Here is a 22,415-nt window from a genome sequence, read left to right as displayed (position 1 = left end):
GAAATCATAAAACTAATTGCACCATCTCATTTCCACTTTATTAGGGCTATCTGATTAAATTTTCATATTAGCTGATAGTTTGTGAGATACAGAGGCCAACTTAATTTTTTTAAATACGGACCTGCATTTTTTATTTCATATTTTGAAAGAACTCGGTCTCCTGAGTACAATGATATGCCACACTTAATATATTTTTTGTTTTGGACATTTGAACATAATTAATTTAAACTAATTTCAAGTCCGGCTCTGTTTTTTTAAAGATTTAATCTATTCATCGTTACAATATTGATAAGCTTTCAAACTTTACTATGATGTGGGGTAAAACATCAAATACGGAAAATGAAATGCAATACCTAAAGGCGTCATTTATAAAAGTGAAATCAATACATTTCAACATTTACAATAAATACTACAAAATGCATTCGGAACTATTACAAGAAGTTATGTTCAAAGAGCTATAAATAAGATTGAACAAAAAATTAATTTGTGCAATAGGGAGGGTGGTAACCCTTTCGAAGATGTAGAACATTAGAAACTAGTTTGAAGAAGCTGATTTATTTATAATAACTACGATTAATATTATGAATATTATTAGATCGCAAACGGAGATTTCAAATTCACAATAAAAAAAGTTAAAAATAATATCTTTAAATTGCTGACTTGGATATTATTTATTTGAATCTTTGAATTGGCTCGATTTTCCTTATTCAATGTTAATTAGTGGTGATCAATATTGTTGTGATGAATATAATCAGATTAAATGATGTAAAAAACCAGAATCGTACTTGAAATTATTTAAAATAATAATTAAATAGTTTTGATGTTGTTAAGGTACCCAAAACAAAAAAAGTATTAAGTGTAGCATATCATTGTACTCAGGAGACCGAGTTCTTTCAAAATCTGAAATAAAAAATGCAGGTCCGTATTTAAAAAAGTTAAGTTGACCTCTGTATCTCACAAATTATCAGATAATTTGAAAATCTTAAAGTACTATCAGATAGCCCTAATAAAGTGGCTATGAGAATGTGTAATTATTTTTTTGATTTTCCACAAAGTAACGACAGAAAAAAACAAAATTGATTTTCAAAAAAAAACGTTTTTTTTTCCAAAAAACTCAGCAATCCTTGAAATTTTTAAAACTTTTTTGATGGCATCTTGGTGAACATCTCAAGGCGCAACTTTGCCCCAATTTAACCATCTTCGTATCTATTACGGTTTCCGAGATACCAATGCTTGTACCTCGAATTTGTAGCACCCTGTATACACAATTTACACACAACTATACAACTGACTATTAAAACTATTTTCTGACACCTTCGCCAATTAATCCACAATTTTTCTATTGCGCAGCACTATCCAAAAACTAACTGCCCGGTCGAACGCGAGAAGCGGCTTATATACTGTAGCAGCTGCTTCCAGAACTTCCTGTTTCTATACCATTCTACCCCTTACCAGTTAATTTTGCTGTTTGGCTCGAAATTACAGAACTCGCTTCCCTCCGACTTGGCTCGTTCCCCAACAGATGTCGCCATACACCTGACAATATAAATACTTAGATATTATATGTAAATTGACATTTTTCATTTTTTTCCAGTGAAAAGCTTCTCGTTCGACGGCGCCGACTCCAGCTCCGAATCGGAGATGGGTTGCCCGCCGCGCAGCCGCCAAAACTCGGAGATACCCGCCCTCAACCACCCCACCACCAACCACTTCCTGCCTCTGCGGCACGACCTCATCTCGCTGGTGGAGAAGGGCAAGGTGGGCATGAGCAGCAACAGCTCGTGCTGCAGCTCGACGACCAGCTCCATCGGCGAGAAGCACCAAGTGCTGCCCTCGACCAAGGTCACTGCCGAGGTCAACGAGGCTTTGAAAAGGTAGGAGTGAGAGAAGTCCATTTTCTTGTTTTAAAGTGGTTTTTTGAAGATTTGTATGGGAAGGGGGAAGTTAATCACCACGTTAATCACTGATCATTTCTCTATCGACAACATAATTTACATATACATATGTATCTTTTTTAGAGCTCCTGAATTAAGAGAAACCAAAATAGATAATCAAATGTATGAGAATGTAGATAATGGTAATGACGTCAATAGAAATGGAGACGTAAGTATTATTAAATTAATTTAACACAATATTATTTTAAATATGAATATTCTAATATTATTAAACTGGTCAGAAAAAATTAAGCTTGATGAGAAAAAGAAACTTGTAGTCTAAGATCTGGCGGCATGAATTACGCTCATCGTATTTTTAATCAAAACCTAATTTTTACGTATATTTATGAATAAGAGAATACACTATTGACAGGGTGCCTATCAAAAAGTTGCCGCACACTATGTTTTTAATTATGTTTAATTAATAATAATAATAACTGATTTTGGAGACGACGCGCGACGCGACGCGCGACGTTACGTTCATAAAAATTGTTGATCAGTTATATGTCAAATTAAAGCTATTTTTATTCTGTGCATGATGTTATAAAGGCAGTGGCGGCTCGTGGTTATTATTATAGGGAGGTCAATATCTAAAAATATTGTGTTGATTTTTTTTAAGACGCTACCAAATTTAATTGGTTTCTTACAAGGTACTTGTACTTTTAGTTAAAGGAAAATAAATCTAAAAATAAATACAAATTATGTTAAAATGAAACCTACCCTTACATTTTTAAACAGGTGGTCTAGTGCCATTTCACTAAAAATCCAGTCAATGTTCTTTACACAAATTTTCCACGGTAGTATTTAAAATACACTTAAATAATAATGTCACAAAAATATAAATACATACAGGGTGGCGCACCTCATTCGCCTCGGTTGATTATACGAAAACGGAAAGATGTGGAAACAAAATATTTTATGGGTATATGTGGGGAGTCAATGTGCACAATTTAAAATTATTTTGAAATATACAGGGCGTCTCAGAACTAAGATCCATACCAAAGTTATATTTTTTCTTATGGAACACCCGGTATTTTATTTCATTATTGGATTCTTGGGCCCAAAAAAAGACATTTATTATAAGGGTTTAATATGTTTAAAATCATTGGTTTTGAAGATATTTAACAATATTTAAATATGCATGCTTCAAGAGAATTGATTATCAATACCCTGTACATTACTTTTCAGAATTAATTCTTGTGCTGAGTTTAAAGGCAAAGAAATAAACTTTACTGAAAAACGTTATTGCTTCCTTAAATTTATACAGGGGTACCAAAAATTAGTTATTTATTTTATGGATTTATTTTACATAAAAACTTTGTTATTTCAAATGCAACACCCTGTATTTTTTTAAATAAATCGAAGCAGATTCAAATGCTCTTTCAAAATTTCTTCTATATTAGGGTTTCCTATACCTATCTATCTCAGATTTTGAGTAAAAAGCGATTTTTAAATAAAATGGCAATCAAGATGGCTGGTATCGCCATAGTAATTTTCTAGTGACAGTTAGTAACTATTTTAAAAATCGACATTAGTTTATAGACTTTATTTAAATCTATACCAATTTACTTTTATTTAATTGACCTCCAATAGTTCAATAAATAATATTTATTAATATGTATTTATTATTCTATCAAGAAAAGTAGTTCTTTGTTTTATTTTACGATAACTTGTACATATATGAATTTTTTATAAAAGAGCCATTTAGGGCAAATTCAATTTCTTCACTTCCAACGACAGGTTTCTGCCTAATAGGTTTTTTATAAACTACACTACCAACTCTGCGAAATAGGAAATAGGACAAGTAGTTTTTCAAAGGAAAGCTTATCAGGAAGATTCCTATCTTGAGGCCAAGAAATAATTTTCCTCACAAAAAAAAATCACTAGTAACATATCCATTCGTTCCACAAGCAGATATGGCTTTATTTTTCTTCATAAAATAAAGAATACTTACTTATTGTGGGTAAATTTTAGTAAACTGTTTAAATAATAATGTCCATACACTAATGTCGATTTTGAAGATAGTTACTGTCACTAGAAAATTTCCATGGCGATACCAGCCATCTTGATTGCCATTTTATTTAAAAATCGCTTTTTATCCAAAATCTGAGATAGATAGATATAGGAAACCCTATTATGGTTTGAAAGAGCATTTCATTCTGCTTCGATTTATTTAAAAAAATACAGGGTGTTGCATTTGAAATAACAAAGTTTTTATGTAAAATAAATCCGTAAAATAGGTCACTAATTTTTGGTACCCCTGTATGAATTTAAGAAAACAATAACATTTTTCAGTAAAGTTTATTTCTTTACCTTTAAACTCAGCACAAGAATTAATTCTGAAAAGTAATGTAAAGGGTGTTGATAATCAATTCTCTTGTAGCATGCATATTTAAATATCTTTAAATATCTCAAAAACCAATGATTTTAAGCATATTTAAACCTTATAATAAATGCCTTTTTTTGGGCCCAAGAATCCAAAAATGAAATAAAATACCGGGTGTTCCATAAGAAAAAATATAACTTTGGTATGAATCTTAGTTCTGAGACACCCTGTATATTTCAAAATAATTTTAAATTGTGCACATTGCCTCCCCACATATACCCATAAAATATTTTGTTTCTACATCTTTCCGTTTTCGTATAATCAACCGAGGCGAATAAGGTGCGCCACCTTGTATATACACATACACATTTCTAAAAGTTTTAATTCACATTTTTTTATATTTTAAGTCAATTCTTTCTCTAAACGTTATTCGAAATTTAAGCAATTGTTTTCTTTTAACCGCATGATTTTACAAACTCCATATGTTGTCTATTTGAAAATATATATTCCAGAATCAGTCAACAAGAGTTCATCATTTATCCAGAACCAGAAAATTATTAATAATTGTTACATACACAAATTTCGCGGTGCATCTCAAACCCTCGGCTACGACAAAGCTACGGCAACTAAAACGATTTTTTTTTTGATATTAAAAATTTAAATATTGATTTATATTGACTAAACCAAACATTATACGCGATACGCGATAAACGATAGAAAAACCTAGGTTGTTTTATAATTTCAGTTTTTATAAACACCCAAACTGCCCAAACGGCGAAATATTTCCAGCAATATGACTGAAATCCTGTAATATATTTATATAGAAATAATGCACTCGATATTTCTTAATCAACTATATTGATTCTCAACTAATAAACAATATTACAAATTACAATAATAACACGCTGGTTTTTTTTTCTAGTCCTAGTTTCTAGGCACTTGGAGTTTAATACGTGTAAAACATAGCGGGAACGAAGGACAAAATGAAATTTTGACCGGCAATAGAGACAATGGGTAAAATAAAATGTTTTCAAGCGAAAATTGGATAAATTGGGAATAGTTTTGAATATTTTACGACGAAAAAAAGTGATTTACAAAAAGTATAATTTAAATCAGTTTTTCTAATTTTTTCCTGATTTTTTTGGGGGGGCATTGACCATTTGACCTCATGGTTAAGCCATCATTTTGCCTCTAATGGATGAATACATGGGTAGCGTTATACTTCTTTCATAATCTTTTTATTCAATGGTCCAAAATCAAATTATTTATTTTCACAGTTCATTAAAAAGTCAACACACATCAACAATACAATTTGGTACATCTTTTTAATCGACTTAATAATAATATTTTATCGCAGTGCATAGTTGTAATGAACCCGGAATGCGACGATAGAACCCCGGAAGTACCCTTGCCCGCCACCAGTGTCGCTTGTGACGTCGAATCCGGCCAGAACGCCATAGAACACGACACGGAAGGCGACCGGCTGGTCAGTAGGTGCGGCCACCTCGAGATAGCGCTGCTGTACGACGCGCCAATGAGGAAAATGACAGTGCACGTGCTTCAAGCTAGGAACATTCCTAGCAGGGATCGCGGTCAACCCACACACACTCAGGTAAACCTTAATCAAAATAAATGGCAGTTGTTGACAATGACACGGTCTATTCGGCATAGATAAAGGAAATAAATTTAGATCGGAAAGCCCGTCAAAATATGCAATTATTATGGGTCGCGACCGTTGTACGCGATCTGGCGCTACTATAGCGGTTGCTAATAACAATCAGGGGGGTGACAGTGAAATAGGAAAATTGGAAACAGTCATTAGTGTCATTCCTGTCATTCTCCTCACGACAAATATGACCGCCTAGACAAGGACAGCATTGTTTTTGTCTAACTTCACAGTTTAGAATTGACAGATTTCAGTTTCAGAGACAACTTCAGATTTGTTCTTGAACAAATTAGAAAATATTCGACGCCATTTTAATTCATTCCGTTTAGTTGCGTTTTGGAAGTTCAATTTAATATTTCGGCTGAAATTTATAAATATAAAGGTAATAAAGTATATAAAATATATATTACATGAAGAATCCTGAAGAAAATGACGCATCTGCAGTAGTAGGTATGTCCCATGTATATGAAAAATAGGTAGTAAATAAACACTGTTTTTACATTTTTTAGATGCAAGAAAATGGTGTTATAATCTCTTTGATAGGCGATTTTTTTGAAAATGGAAACAATTTACAGCAAGGTAAGATCATTTTTAACTATAGCCAACATTAGTTATCTCCAGTATGTGCGATTTATTGTCAATAATGCAATAAATCGGACTGATAATCTAATTTTGTTATCCGACTAAAAGTCTCTTTTTGATTTATAAGCCAGGTCTCTCTGGGAATAATGGACGCTTTTTTTAAACAGTATATTTATATTTTATACCTATTGATATTTTTACATTGTTAATTTTAGTATAAAAAAAATTGTTTCTCTGTTTTCAGATTTTTGTATAAGGCTCCCGTTTTCATAGTCCTATGTCCGTTTTCTGTCCTTGAAGTCTGCGAATACGTGTGTTTATTTACAAATTACTGTAAGTCATGCTTATACCTTAACTAATTTACGTTAAAAGTGCATATAATTAACTAATTGGTATTGAAGCAACAAAATCCTCTATATTTTTATATTTATTTAGTCACGTTGTTCCATATTTCAAATAAATATATGTGAATAAATTATCTTTTGGTTTTATTTATGAAAAGAAAAAATACAAAATACATTTGAACTGAAAGAGGGCCCGCCATTGAATAACCGGAAACGGAAATGAAAATTAAGCCATCATGTCCCTAATCATGTCAACCTGTCAATTGAAAAATTAGATCTCCAGACGACAACGAAGGCTTTCGGTGGCGTATCGTGTTTCCACGATTTAACACAGAGTTGACACTTCTTTCTAGTTAATTATTTTATGATAACAATCGCCAAACAATAACAGAAATAATTTTCTCTTGTCAAAGTCAGAATCTCCAAAAATTATAAGATCTTTCAAAATTTAAACCGCCCTCCTTGAAAAAATACCGAAAAGTGTTTAAAGTTTAATTTAAATTTTACTTACTCAAACCCGTGATAATTGTGAAAAAGTAGCATTAAAAACTAAAAAAATGTGTTGTGAACTGTGAACTGCAAAAACCATCGTGGATCGTGGCATAACGTCGGTTTCCAATGTTTCATAAGTATTTCACATACATGTCCTTATATAAAATAAAATTTCTTGTACGCAACACACTGTATTTTATTTATAAAATTAAAAGAAGATAATAATAAATTTGAATAAATAATATTTGGCGACATAATAACGGAAAAAGTCGAACCGATCCGAAATTATCAAAAGCTTTGGGTCGCGACCGTTGCAAGAATAGCGCCAAATAGTGTTTACATTGTCTTTATGGGCACTTTCCAATCTAAACTTGTTTCATTTATCTATGTCTATTCGAGCTCCACTAAGACTGCGCTTAGGCAGAGCTGAGAGACAGATCAAAAACACCCCCCCCCCCTCCTTCCTTCGACACTCGCTATAGTCATAGTAAAATGTCACGTTTTTTGTTTTAAATGCATTTTTTACCTTGTTTATGAAAATAACTATAGGGTATATTATGTTCTTAGAAAGCTTATTACAAGACAAAGAAAATAATTTTGAATTCGATTAGAAAAAATACACATCAAGTTGTGCCTATAGAAAACTTGGTATTATATTCTTGAAATCTTTATAGGTGAGGTTGATATTGTTACCAAGTAAAAAACAGAAGCACAAGACCAAAATACGAGCAGGAGAGAACCCTCAATTTATGGAGAGTTTTCTTTTACACAGAGTCAATCCAGGTAAAGTATACTCGTATGTTTTAGGTGTTTGAATTTGCACACTTTATTTTTTTTTTTATAAATAAAACAAGATATATTTTTTATTGCATTTTACAATTCTCATAGTAGCATACCCAAGTAGCATTTGGACGTTATCTAACGTCGGGTATACGTCGTGTTCAATAAACCCGACGTCGGGTACCAACGTCGGTTCGACCGCCTGACGACCCTTATTTGCACCTAAATGGGGAATACAGATTCGGGTCGCCTCGACGTCGGTATCTGACCTAATAGGGAATGTAATTCTACCAATTACCAACGTAATATTACGTTGGATTTTAGTTACTTAAAATTCGTCGCTAAGCACTTACGTTACGTTTGGTTTCATATTCGCTACCAAGAATACATAAAAACCTAACTAAATTACCTAATTACAAATGGATTCATAATCACTCCTCGAATAGAACTATAAGTGCCTATCTAATTTCATATTATAATAATTCTGAATCATTAATCCAGACATCAGTTTTGTCAACGGAAGTCACTTTTTTGATATATCTGATTAAAATACTCCGGAAAACAACGAGCGCCTTCAAAAGTAGGTAGATTTATGAAATAAAATATCTATAAAAAGTAACTCGCAAAATATTTTTTTTTTTATTTTCTAGCTGGTTTAATCATAAAACTGTACTGTGGTTCCCCCCCAAACTCAACCTTATCAATATTATTCTACTAGAAATCGGAATGTGAATATAAATTTTAAAAACCAAAAACGATTTTAAAATGGCTGACAATCGGATACCTGTTAAGAATGGCGGATTTCTGTGTCCGACTTAATATGAACTACCAATATACCAAATCCGACCGGGTCTCCAACATTAGTCGTCTCACACGACCGAAGTCATCAAACCAGACGACCGGCAATCGTATTATGACGTATATAATTCCAACGTACGCCACGTAACCTCACTTTGCGTATCAGTGATTTGTGGATTTGTGCAACTATATTTTAGTTTTTGTTTTCTCTTTAAAACAATGGGCAGCCACTTTTTTAAGATAGTATATACAAAATTTAAAAGAATTGGAACCAGTACCTCACATGTGGGAGGAGGATGGGGTCTGCTGGTTTCCTAAGCTAAAATGAAATTAAGATGCACCAGTGTAATGCAGCATCTCTTCCGATAAAAAGCATTCGTGGGCGGAGGGAAGACATCACTACTATTATTATTATTTTGCAAAAGCCTCGACCTCTTTCTGTAAAATGTAGATGAATGTCTAAATGCCTTTTAGTGTTTTTTAGGCAAAATAAAAAAATTAAGTTTGTTTACAAAACTTTTATTAGGTTATGTTCATGATGTTTATTAGGCCGCAAATGCTACTTAATGGGTTGTATTTATGGACGTAAATAGAGATACGTAAATTAGGTTAACAATATGAACATAAAATACAACAAAATATAATTGGACGTTACTTTAGGGATTATCAGTGAGACGTATCCTATTCGGACAACGGGTAGACGTCGGGCTAGTTCAAGTATAGGTACGTCGTGCAAGCCAACGTTGGAACGACGTTGGGAAATTAATAAAAATGGTACGTTATTTTGTACGTCGACAGATCGTTGGATTTACCGACTCGGATCCAACGACGTCACTTTTAATAGGAAAGCGACGTCACCAGTCGTATCACCAGCACCCGACCTAAATTTGCACAAAGTCTGACGTCGCTTCAGGTCAGATTTAGTTCGAAGTCAGATAGATGCTACTTGGGTATTTAGCATATATACTTATATAAACAAATGCACGAAGGAATTAATTATTCATTTCATCATAATTGGTCTGTATATGATACCCACTTAGCCAAAGTGTTAATATTATAAATTAATCACGATTATTATAGTTATTTTTTATACAAGACGATAAAATGGTATTTTATCGTCGACCGAAAAGATTTAAGAAATTAATTTCGGGAGACGATAATGCGATTTTATCGTCGTGTATAAAACAATATTTTTTTTCCATAGCGAGTTACGTTTTAAAAAATAATCAGAAATTATTATTTCAAAGAATTTATTACGAGTAGAAAAAATATTGTGCTGGGATGGCGTGGTTTCTATGTAATTTGACAAATAATTAATGCTGTCTCTTTAGTTGTCAGTTTTGAGTCAATATTTTTTAATTCTCTTTCGTGTCGATTGCTGATTGAATTGGAGCCAGAAATGGCACAAAACGAAATAAGTAAATTACCAACAGATATTCAGGCTGAGGCGACAAACGCCATAATATCCAAATTACTTCCATTTAAATCCCGAATAACTTATGAAAAGGAATACAAAAATTTTCAGAAATGGAAGTAGCAATTAAAAAACGTGCGAGAAGAAATAAAGTTTTTAACCTATCCTCGCTGTTAAAGTATCATTTAATCTACCCTTGCGGTTAAAGTACTATTTTATCTACTATTTTTGATAGATATAAGGCAATTTTAACAGTTGCTATGGAAAAAATATTGGAATTATAATATAGGTCTTTGTTTTTCTTTTTCTTGAAATTCATTATTCTTAATATCTAAACGATAAGTGTTTATGTTTTAGGGATTTGGATTTTGCTCTATTTTATTTGTAAAAACGTTCGTTTTGATGATATACTAATACTTTTCCATTTACATCTTTTAACAAAGAACCCTTACATATTCATTATAATTTCTTTTTAAATCTCATTAGTAGAGAATTTTTTATAAATCGGTTATTAATCTAATCATAAACTTCTCTGTATCATTCATTGCTTATCTTTAATAAGACATTTTGTTTATAGGATATTTATCTTTAATAAGGTTTAAAAAATATGTTATATTCATTTCATAAAGAAATAAAGAAATAAAATGAAAGTCTATCTAATTTTGTCATTTATTTATACACCGTTCTTTGCAATTCTATGTAGCATTAGGAGGGCATTATAAATTAGAAGAAAAAGTGGTCTAAAGAAGTTTTGGTCAATAAACAAAACACATTTTTTTTGTCATAATTCGCACATACATGAGACATACTTTGTTTTAATATTATATAAATTAATTATGATTATTATATTTTAAACAAATTTATCAGAGTTTGGAAGTTACTATGATAACTACTGATTATGTGTTTCCTTTGTTTGAAAGCTATTATTTATGAAATATCTAAAAGACAAGATTATATTTTTTATGAATTTGGATTTAACTGTATTTTATCTTTAAAATGTCCTTTTTGATCATATTTTTCTTAAGAAACTTAATAAGAAAATATCTCCATCTCTTAACAAACGAAATAAAAGTATGAATGAGATTTATTTCATTGTTCTGTATAATTACCCTGCTAACAATATTCGTTATATTTTTTTTTCATAGCAACTTATTGCCACGCCCTTTCTAATTTGAAGTTCAATAAAACACAAAGTTTACTTAATCTGAATGAGTTGCATAGAGTATAATCTCGTGGCGCCCTTTTATTAATATCTTTGAACCCTGACCACCCGGCTGTTAAAAATTAAAAAGCTAGTGGCCTCTATGCAACTCATTCAGATTAAGTAAACTTTGTGTTTTATTGAGCTTCAAATTAGAAAGGGCGTGGCAATTTTTGGCGCCCAACGTGGGGCAGGAGGAATCGGAATATCGGTCGGAAAATTCGTCTATTTAATCCCTTGACGGAAATTTGGTCGGTGGTCCATACAAATTCAACAAAATCCAACCACGTCTTTGACCAAATATGTTTCGGAAGCTTTAATCCTTCTTTACGAAGACCTGCTATTCACCAACAGGGAATGCTTCACGAAACGGCAGCCAGTTCTTCACGACGATATTCTCGGTCGGGGAGTACACAAGAAGTGATGCAAGGATTCGATTTCCTTCACAAAATCAGATTTCAACCGGAAATCTCCCTCCAGGATATAGATAGAGAACTATATATCTTGACTAGTCCAACTCACAAAAAGGCATAAATAAAAAATGATGTTCTAGATTATTTTCACAGCCATCTTCGATATCCGGTCAATGAACGAACTAAACTCACAAATTCCCACAATTAAATGAACGAATTGCACACTGCGATCCACATCAAAAATAACAATTTAACTACGAAATTTTATCTGATAGTTATAAAATTTCAATAACCAAAACAAAGGATAAATAAATCCAAAAACATCTGATTTGATCTGACAGTGACAAGTGACAAGTGATGACCAAAGATAAAAAGAGGTCGACAAAAATTCTAATGCTGGGCCAGTGACAATATTGTGAAGCTTGCATATCGCGGTTTATATCGGGTTGCATAATCGTAAAATTTAAATAAAATAATATTTAACAATAAAATTATAGTAAACATGATGCAAAAATAATAGTTATTTGTGATAATTTATGAGCTAGCACACAGAGGTCGTTGCGAGGAAATTTGACTGTTACAAACTGTTAAAATTGCCTTATATCTATCAAAAATAGTAGATAAACTAGTACTTTAATCGCAAGGGTAGATAAATGATACTTTAACAGCGAGTATAGGTTAAAAACTTTATTTCTTCTCGCACGTTTTTTTAATTGCTTCCATTTTTGAAAATTTGTGTATTCCTTTTCATAAGTTATTCGGGATTTAAATGGAAGTAGTTTGGATATGGCGTTTGTTGCCTCAGCCTAAATATCTGTTGGTAATTTACTTATTTCGTTTTGAGCCATTTCTGGCTCCAATTCAATCAGCGATCGACACGAAAGAGAATTAAAAAATATTGACTCAAAACTGACAACTAAAGAGACAGCTTTATTTATTTGTCTTGAGCTAATTTAATTTTAACTCTACAAAATTACTGTACAATTTCAGAGGACGTCAACTCGATGGGCATTAGACTGCGCCTCTACGGCTGTGAAAGGATGCGCAGAGAAAGACTAATAGGGGAAGCGGTAGTCAGTTTTGCCAACATAAATTTGGAACTAGAAAACAACTTCTGGCTGACGATGGAGTCGAGGTGTAACACAACGGTATGTGAAAACTTCCTACAGGTACTGAATCTTTTTTAAGATGTTTTTATTCGCTATTTGTGTCTATAGAGCACATTAGCCACTACACAGATGTTTGTCAATGGATCAGCACAGAATGTGATGTATAAAATTGTCTTAAAATATACATGTGATTGAATAAATAATACTGTAAGACACTGTTGTATAAGCGATACCAATTAAACTTTTAGTGACGTTAACGAGGGTGCAATTTTTAAATTCATTGTTGCCAACCATGGGCAAAGTTGTCACATTTATTTATTTATTTCCTGACATTGTCATTCGTTTTGACACTTTAGTTTATTATCACTTGCGTTTTGGATTTAAATGAATTGTGTTGTGATACTTTAAGTTTAAAAATGTTTACTAGTAGACATTGCAGTCGAAAATTGTTCTTTTTAGAACCTCTTTTAGTGCGAAGTGTACAAGATAGCTTAATAGCTGTTGCAAAAAACTCACCGCAACCCTATTTTGAAGGGGAAAGCGGTAGTAATGACCCTTTATGTCCCTTAAGTGCGGTTCAGGAGGTGAGTTTTGTTGATGTAAATAATAATTGTTTATATATTGATAATTAATTAATTTGTTTCCTAAAATATTCTAATTAAAAGAAAATATGTAATAGTGGGCAACGCTGTGCGTTATAATGCGTAGTGAAATTCCAATTCAATTTTTTACTATTTTGTTGTAAAACATTTTTATGTTTATATAATGCTTAAGTTTAATAAAATATTTTAGACATTATTATTATAATTAGTTATATATTTTTATAACAGTTCTAACTTTAATTTAAGACTATCAAGAACACTAAAAAACATAGTAAAATTCAAAATAAAGTGTTATTCTACGATTACATCGACTTTATTCAATCACAGGATATATTACTTACAAATCAGTGTTGTAATATGCCACAAAAAATAAATTATATATACCGTATGATCGAAAAAAAGGCGTCAAAGACGGTACAATCGATAATAAGTTCGATAATCGATCGAAGTTAGGTTTACAGATATATAAATTTGCCTAACGAACAAAAAAATGCTTACGTTTCGGATAGTCTATCTCTTTCCGTCGTCGGAAGAAAAAAAACAAAGAATAAAGAAAAAAACTATTTAAAATATTTAAATTCAACTATTCGAGAACGGTTTAGTTTTTTAAAACAGATACGTCTACAACAGAGAGAACACTAATAACTAAAGTGAGAGGGACCGATCAACGTTAATTTTTGAAGACTGTGTTAGTGGCGCGGCCTTTGGCGTCTAACCCGAACTATGAGCGCATTATCGATATAGTAGGTTGCATTCATACCTATATACTGGCGCCAAAAATTTAAAATTTTTATATTTGAACGGAATCTTAATCTTTCAAGTTTATAATAAGAAACCTTCGTAGTTTTTTTAGATTATTTTGTTGACAACGAAAATTTATTATTACTTTAAAGCATTAAAACCTATAAATAAAATACTGTGTAGGAACATAATAATTTATTTAACTCCAAGAAATATCTAGCAATAAAAAGAAAAAAACATATTCCCATAACACAAAATAAATTAAAATCTTTCTTAAAAATGTTAATAATAAATAAAAACGAAACGATACATACTAATGTTTTGCCACAGGCTTTTCTTGACCTGTGGGTGAACCGTTTGTCAACCCAGGTCTTTGGTGGGTTGTGGATTGTCATGCTTTTTCTTGAACTAAAAATAAATAAGTTCAATTTTTCATTAAGGTTTAATTTTACATGCTTACCAGTTTAGGTAATCCGTTTCTGTACATGTCGTAGTGGAGCTCATACTCCTTGCCATACTCCAACTCAAGGCTGCAATTTTCAATATCTTTTTTATCTAACTTGGTTGGGAGTGAACAGGGAAGCACGGTTGGGAGCTCGCACAAAGTATCAGTAGGTATCCCGTAGGTATTCAATGTTTTTGAAAGTCTTTATTCTATAACAAGAACCTATCAGTTGAAGAAAATAATTTGTATTACTGGTAATACCAGGTATAATACCTAGTCGTTTCATAGGTATCAGAAAAGAATGTGATGTTTTACTTTTACAATCGGATTTATCCCATACGTTATGCTTACCTATGTAAATTAGCAATGTACGACTATTAGTACGATAGCTAGCAACGTCGGGAAAACAAGTATTTTAAGATGTCTGGCTCTTTGATATATATTTTACTATGCTCTCTAGAACAGTCTGGCTGCCGGTAAACGTTGTGTTCCCTACTGCGCATTGGAAAAAGATCCTATATTTTATTAGTTATTTAAATTCTAGTATTGAATATAAACCGACCGAGTCTCCATAACTTAATGCGTAGAGTTTCAGACTACGAACCGAGGAGTCAGAGTTCGAATCCGGGTCAGGACAAAAACTTTTTTATTTTATTTTCGTTTATATTCTGATAGTAAAGTATTAAATATTTGTTTTTTTGAATCACCAGAATTATTTAATACTTTACTATAAGAATATATACCAAAATAAAATAAAAAAGTCTTTGCCCTGACCCAGATTCGAACTCTGAATCGTCGGTTCGTAGTGGGTACGCACTGCGCTATGGAGACATGTTCGATTTATATTCAATACTAGAATTTATAGGACTAAATTAAAAAATATATAGGATCTTCTTCCGATGCGCAGTAGTGAACGCAACGGATATCGGCAGCCAGACGGGCATACTGTTCCAAAAGATATATCAAAGAGCCAGATGATTTATTTATTTATTTTATTTATTTATTTATATGACAATAATCTTCTCTTCTCACAAGGTAAAAGAGGTACATTCAGTCAAAAACAATTTATTAATCCGATTATCAACAGATTTTAGTTATCTCCTTCTAGAGCTAAGAAAAAAAAAGCTACTGACAATCTAATTAATCCTGTCAAATGTTTAACTTACAAAGTTGAAAACTTCTTTTTTTGACTGCCTAAACGCTATGCGCGTCTGGGATGCGCGGTGACAAAATAAACTTGTCTACGAAATGCCATGGAAATGCCCTATTCCACAAGCCCTCTCACTTTAGTTATAGTCTGTCCAACGAGAAGATCCTTGACAGTGATAGATGTGTCTGTCATTTTAATTTCAATGTAGTTTATTTTATTTTACAAAGAAATAAGTTGGTACAACTGGAACGCATAGCAGAAAATTAATATATGTATTTAAAATTTGACTGACAAGTAACTTCAAAATATTGTGAAAAGAACTGTATAAAGTATAAAACTGAAAAAATGTAATCGAGTTATTTTATTTAATAAAAAACGGTATGTGTTAATACAAAACAAACAAAAACAAGACACCACATACCAAAAAATATAAAAAAGAACTATTTCTTACTTTCAAGCTTTATGAAACTTCCCGCATTTATGATTATATTTATCAATATAACTTATGTACAAATACAAATTTGTAATATTCTGCAGGAATAAATAAATAAAACCGCATAAATAAAACAAACTATTTTATTAATAATAACACTTACCAAATTTTATACCTCACAGGTTGATTAATTAACTTTAATCTTAATTTTTTAAACCAGTACCTTTTGACATTATTTTTCTGCAGTACTAAAATCCATTATTTACCTATCGTGCGATGTTTTACATCTACTCCAGTTTTTAGTATGTGTTTAGTACTAAGGTTTAGTATGGTCCTTCTACCATATTCGAGATGCACTTAACTACGACGAGATGGTATACGAACTTTATTGATAGTAACTTTATTGGTGTATCTGTATAAGACTTTCTGCCTGGGCAGCGAGTATTAACCATAAACTGTGCTCTGGGTTCTACAGTTAATTTTCACTCGATTTTTCCTCCACTTGACTTCAAAAGACACAAAACACACGTAATAACACGAATCAAAATGCATCATCTTCCAAAACGCAGGGTATTTGACAAAAGTTGTCACAAAATTATAACCTATAATTTGGCAAGACTTTGACAAACGTCAAAAATCTAAAGGCGAGTTCATACGCATCGGCGTCCGTTTGTCATTCATCGTTCCGTCAAACCAATTAAATTGAAATACGATCTGTCATTTTTGAAATAAACCAATAAAACTGGTTAAATACAACAAGTGACGACGCATGACGAATTTATATTTAAACCCATCCATAGTTAACTTAAAAATTATTAGAAACTTTTTTTAGTAAAATCTTTGAATAAGAAGACTAAGGAAGGAGCATATCAAAAATCTTAGGTACACCGCGATGGGCCTCAAATATGGCCGACTTAAATTCCGGTTTATCAGTGTCGTTCTAATTTTATTTAAAAAATGTAAAACTATGATGTAGGGTAGACGTGGGGTAGACTCAATAATTTGTTGTTTTATTTTACGTTGTGAATAAATGTTGGTAGTTATTAAAATTGTTATAAAAATATATAATTGTAATAAAAATAGATAAGTTATAATAAGTATTTATTAACACAAACATCCGATACGCTACTGAAGCAGGTAAGTCAAATTAACATATCTAAATTCTTTGACATTAAATCTTTGACAAGTAATAAATAAAAGCTAAAATGCAAGAAAAATATATAATTTAGTTAATTTAAGTGAATTTCATAAATGATCGGTTTACTACACGTATGTATATTATACCTATAGTCACTTACTAGCGAAAAGTTGTTCCATTATTTCACTCAATTTTTGCCGAGATCTACCGCACGCTACACAACCAACTATTTTAGAGTCTTTTTCGATAATCGCGATAGTGTCACTGTTAATTTAAGTTCTGTCACAATTTCCATCTAGATTTACTACCTTTATACAACTATCAGTAGTAGAATAAATAATAAATAACATAAAATAAGCTCCATAAAGACTGACAAATCCACAAAATTTCAAATCAAATTCAAATGTGTCAAATGAATCGTCAAACAGAACTATCAAGGATCCCCACCCTAGAGAGCTTTTATGGTGCCTTTTCCGCCCACCATGCATGAATACATGGATAGCATTATGCTCCTTCCTTAGTCTTCTTATTCAAAGAGTAAAATAAATAGATTGGTATGGGACGTCATCTGCTTTTCTTCTGTCATCGTCTGTCGAAATCTTACCTGAAGAAAAAAAAGTATATTAGTGTTCTCTCTGGTCTACAAAAACCGTTGACGTTCTGTTAAAATGACATTATATCAAGTTAAACTTCAAAATTAACAATTACTACCTGATAACAATTACTTAATAAGGTAAAACCAAAAAGCCCCAAACTTTCTGTGTGATTATTTTTAATTGTTACGTATGTTATGTTTATTTATGTTATTTTCTTTAAAATCAAAGAAGCGATTTCCATACATTATTAACATCTACAGATGCAATACCTTTATTTTTATTAGATTGTATTAAAAAAGTCTCTTTTATTTTTCTTTTAGAATAAAAAAGATTTTTTTTATAATGAAAGAAGCGATAGCCTCTAAATTACTATTATTATTATTTTAATAATAAAAAGTCTGAAATATAAAAAATATAAACATATACAACAAACATATCTCCTGTCAATTTTCTCCCTAACCGAACTGATGATCTGGACGGTTGGTTGTAATTTTACAGTTTTCTATTTTTGTGACGCCTGGCGTGATGCTTCGCGTGACGCTTTGTTATTTCTGTCATTTTTGTTTTCGTGTGTCACGGCCTTGAATTTTTACTCCCATCGCGCCTAAAGAAGTTTAATTTCAAAAACAGCTTCATAGTTGCCTTTTAAAGGACAAATTGTGATAATTTACCAACTATTTCATTGAACTACACTTGCGTGCATAGAAATCGGCCCAAGGCAATCTTTTGAAGTTAACTATATATTTTTTATAATCTATTTGTCAGATTAGAAAAAATACATGCTGTTTGAAAGACAATTTCATATTCTTTAAAAAGAGTTTAGAGATATTAATTTGTATTTTGGTTTCTTTGGATTAAAAATACTAAATTAATGCATGAAAGCGAATAGAATGCACTAAGAGGTGCGAATAGAATGCACTAAGAGGTGCGAATAAAATGCACTAAGAGTCCATGTTATTATTTATTTATTTATTTATGGACAATTAACTAAACTAAATTTTCAATAATGGGTATGACCCCCTCTTGCTCTAACAACATCTCTCATACCATTTGGCATAGATTCGATCAAATTTGATATTGTTTCTTGCGGGATGTTAAGCCACTCTTCCTCTACTGCAACAATAAGCTCTGGGATAGAAGTTGGGGCTCTTCGTCTAGTACGAATTCTTCGTTTTAGCTCATCCCATAAATGTTCTATCGGGTTTAAGTCTGGACTGCATGCTGGCCAGTCCATAACCCGAAATCCGACTTCTGAAATGTAATCGTATACGATTGTTGATGTGTGTGCCCTCGCATTATCATGCATAAATGTGAATTCGTTTCCAATGTAGTCGACGTAAGGTACCACATGAACTGCTAAAAACTCCTCAATATACCTAGCACCAGTTTAACCTCCTCTCACGTGCCGACGGTCGCCCCAACGGATGAAAACTGGGTCGGTTCGCGCAGTTATAGAAATTGCATCCCGGATCATGCAGGAACCATGCAGGAACCACCTCCATAAGCAATCCGCTCCTCAATGCAGCATTCTGCGAATCGCTCACCTGGCCTCCGGTACACTTTTCTTCTTTGGTCGCTACCATAGAGGCATATCCTGGTCTCATCTGAGAATAAAATAGATTCCCATTGTTCTAGTGTCCAATTCAGATGTTCTAGTGCAAAACGCAAGCGTGCTTGACGATGAGCTGGGGTAAGTTTTGGACCAATTGCGGGTGTTTTGGGGGTCATGTTACTTTCCTTCAATCTTCGTCTTACTGTCCACTGACTAATAGTCACTCCTCGTGTTTCACGGAGCTGTTGCTGCACCTGAATAGCATGAAGACGCCGATTTCTTAACATTGTTGACACAATAAAGCGGTCATCATAATCCGTTGTATATCTCTTTCTACCAGTTCCAGGTCGACTACGAAAGGATCGAGTCTCCTCATATCGTTCACACATTCTTCGAACCGCTCCACGTGTCATATGTAGTTGCCGAGCTACAGCTCTCTGTTTAAGTCCATTTTCGATTAAAGCGATTACTTGGGCGGCTTTTTCCGGTGATGTATGCATTAAATTGAAACACTAATCAAACAATGAAACAACTAATCAAAGAATAAAAGAACAATGTGAAAATTTCAATTACAAAGGTAGTAATTGCAATATTTGACAAGTTTGTTATTCTTATTGTCACCACAACACAAATTTCTTTTATTTGTTTACCCGTTGGTATGCATATAAACGATAAGTACCCTGGATAAATTTATGCTCATATTAAAGCATGTTAAATTGTCTTTGAAACAGCTCATATTTTTTACTTGTCTGATAAATAGATTCTAAAAGACACAGTTAAAACCAAAAGTTCACAGTGGGCCGATTTCTATGCACGTAAGTTTAGTTCGCTCGAGCTATTAAGCACACCTCTATTAGTAAGACCAATCAAAATTTGTTCTGACTTCCAGCTGAGCGGCTGCACGGGCGAACTGATGAGCCTGGCCCGCTCCGACAGCACCAGCTCCACTCACTCGATGCAGCACGGCGGAGTGCCCGAGCTGCTGCTCGGCCTGTGCTACAACGCCATCACGGGCCGGCTCGGCGTCGAGGTGGTCAAAGGGTCGCATTTCCGTAACCTGGCCTTGAACAGGGCACCGGATACCTACGTCAAGCTGAACCTGGTGAGCAGCACGGGGCAGGAGCTGGCGCACAGCAAGACGACGATCAGGCGCGGCCAGCCCAATCCGCTGTTCAAGGAGACGTTCGTGTTCCAGGTAATTTAGTTTAGTTACAACAACGATATTGTTAATGTACGTCTACTGGAAAGGAATTTAAAGAATGTAGCTACAAGATTAGAGTATGCTCAATTTACTACAAAACATATTTAAATAAACATATTTTATATATCGCTACCTACTCGTATATACACGTGGCAGAGGGTCCACGTGGTCTTGACCAAGTATGTCATCGCAAAACACTCCCTGCCTACTCATTATATTGGCCGCTTGCAAATTTATCGAATTCTTATTGACGAGATGCATTGAGGAACTTTTTTGAAAAGAACAGTACTTTTTTGGAACAAATTGTCCTTTTGAGTTTTTTTGACCTAAAAAATCCTTTTTGTTTGCGTATTTTTCCTTAGAAAATTATCTACAGCAACCAGCAATATTCCCTTCGCCAATATAAAAAAGTCATTTTAACGCCTCGGCATAAAAGTAAAGCACTTTTGCGCCTAAGCACAATCATATACAAACTAAAAATGTAAGTACAAAAGCTCTGACAAAAGTACGAAAATACAATGATCGAAAAAAAAGCGGCGTCAGCGTTAGCTATGAAATAAAGATCGCTGTCATTTTATATGTATAACTAGCGTGTACCAGCGACTTCGTTCGCGTCGAATTAATCATTTCTAATGGTGATGATAAAGCAAAGCAAGAATTTCCATGAACATACAAACTGGATAAAATTTTCTCACATTTATGTTAGCATGAGAAATATGACGATATTATTATATAACTTGGTAATATTTGAGGGGTAGTTTCATCTCGTTGGAATTTGACTTTCGAAAAATCCGTTTGCCAAAAATAAGCTTTTTACGTCAAGCAGTTTAAGCAGAATCGTGGTTAAGAAATTACCTAACTTTTTGGAACACCCTGCATGATTTTTTAAAAAATTTCAAAATATGTAAAAAAACAATAATATAGTCTATAAAATGAATAACTTTGAATTTTGACCGTTATTTTTTACCAACATGGCAAATATAAAATCCCTCTATCAAAAAAGTTACTGATATTCTTTAAATTGAGTGCCTGAACGAATCAGATAGGTAACTCTTTTTACTTTCGTGTAATGGAAAAGGAAAATAATAAAACAAGTGACAGTTGACAGTTCTTACCACTTCTTGCAAAAATCAACACAATTGTCAAAAGTAAAATGTCATCAGATTTTGACATTTCTAAATATCAGACCAATGCCGTCTCTAATAGAACAGCCTCGGAGCGAGATTTATGACGTCACACTAGTTAGATACTACGGATTAATAAATATGTTGTAAAATACATGGAAAACATAATAATTCCTCGTATTTTTGGTTTGTATTTTAAAAATGATATAGTTTACATGAAATATACATAATATACAGTTAATAAATACAATATATATATATATATATATATATATATATATATATATATATATATATATATATATATATATATATATATATATATATATATATATATATATATATATATATATATATATATATACCTATTTATA

General features: G+C 32.6%; 1 protein-coding gene across 1 annotated transcript in view; it reads left to right on the top strand.

Annotated features, from left to right (window-relative positions):
* The window catches only part of LOC115876510 (synaptotagmin-16), an 85,752-nt gene that overhangs the window by 56,510 nt on the left and 6,827 nt on the right, over positions 1–22,415 (top strand). Inside the window, exons 3-8 of the mRNA XM_030892311.1 lie at positions 1,595–1,874; positions 2,019–2,103; positions 5,618–5,872; positions 8,019–8,127; positions 12,941–13,098; positions 20,606–20,911. Coding sequence (XP_030748171.1) covers positions 1,595–1,874; positions 2,019–2,103; positions 5,618–5,872; positions 8,019–8,127; positions 12,941–13,098; positions 20,606–20,911 — 1,193 coding nt within the window. The remainder of the gene's footprint in view (positions 1–1,594; positions 1,875–2,018; positions 2,104–5,617; positions 5,873–8,018; positions 8,128–12,940; positions 13,099–20,605; positions 20,912–22,415) is intronic.

Source organism: Sitophilus oryzae, unplaced genomic scaffold, assembly GCF_002938485.1.
Source record: "Sitophilus oryzae breed Bouriz unplaced genomic scaffold, Soryzae_2.0 scaffold_1436_pilon_pilon, whole genome shotgun sequence".
NCBI classification, from domain to species: domain Eukaryota; kingdom Metazoa; phylum Arthropoda; class Insecta; order Coleoptera; family Curculionidae; genus Sitophilus; species Sitophilus oryzae.
The sequence above is the reverse complement of the archived record's forward strand: the minus strand, read 5'-3'. Positions and strand labels throughout refer to the sequence as shown.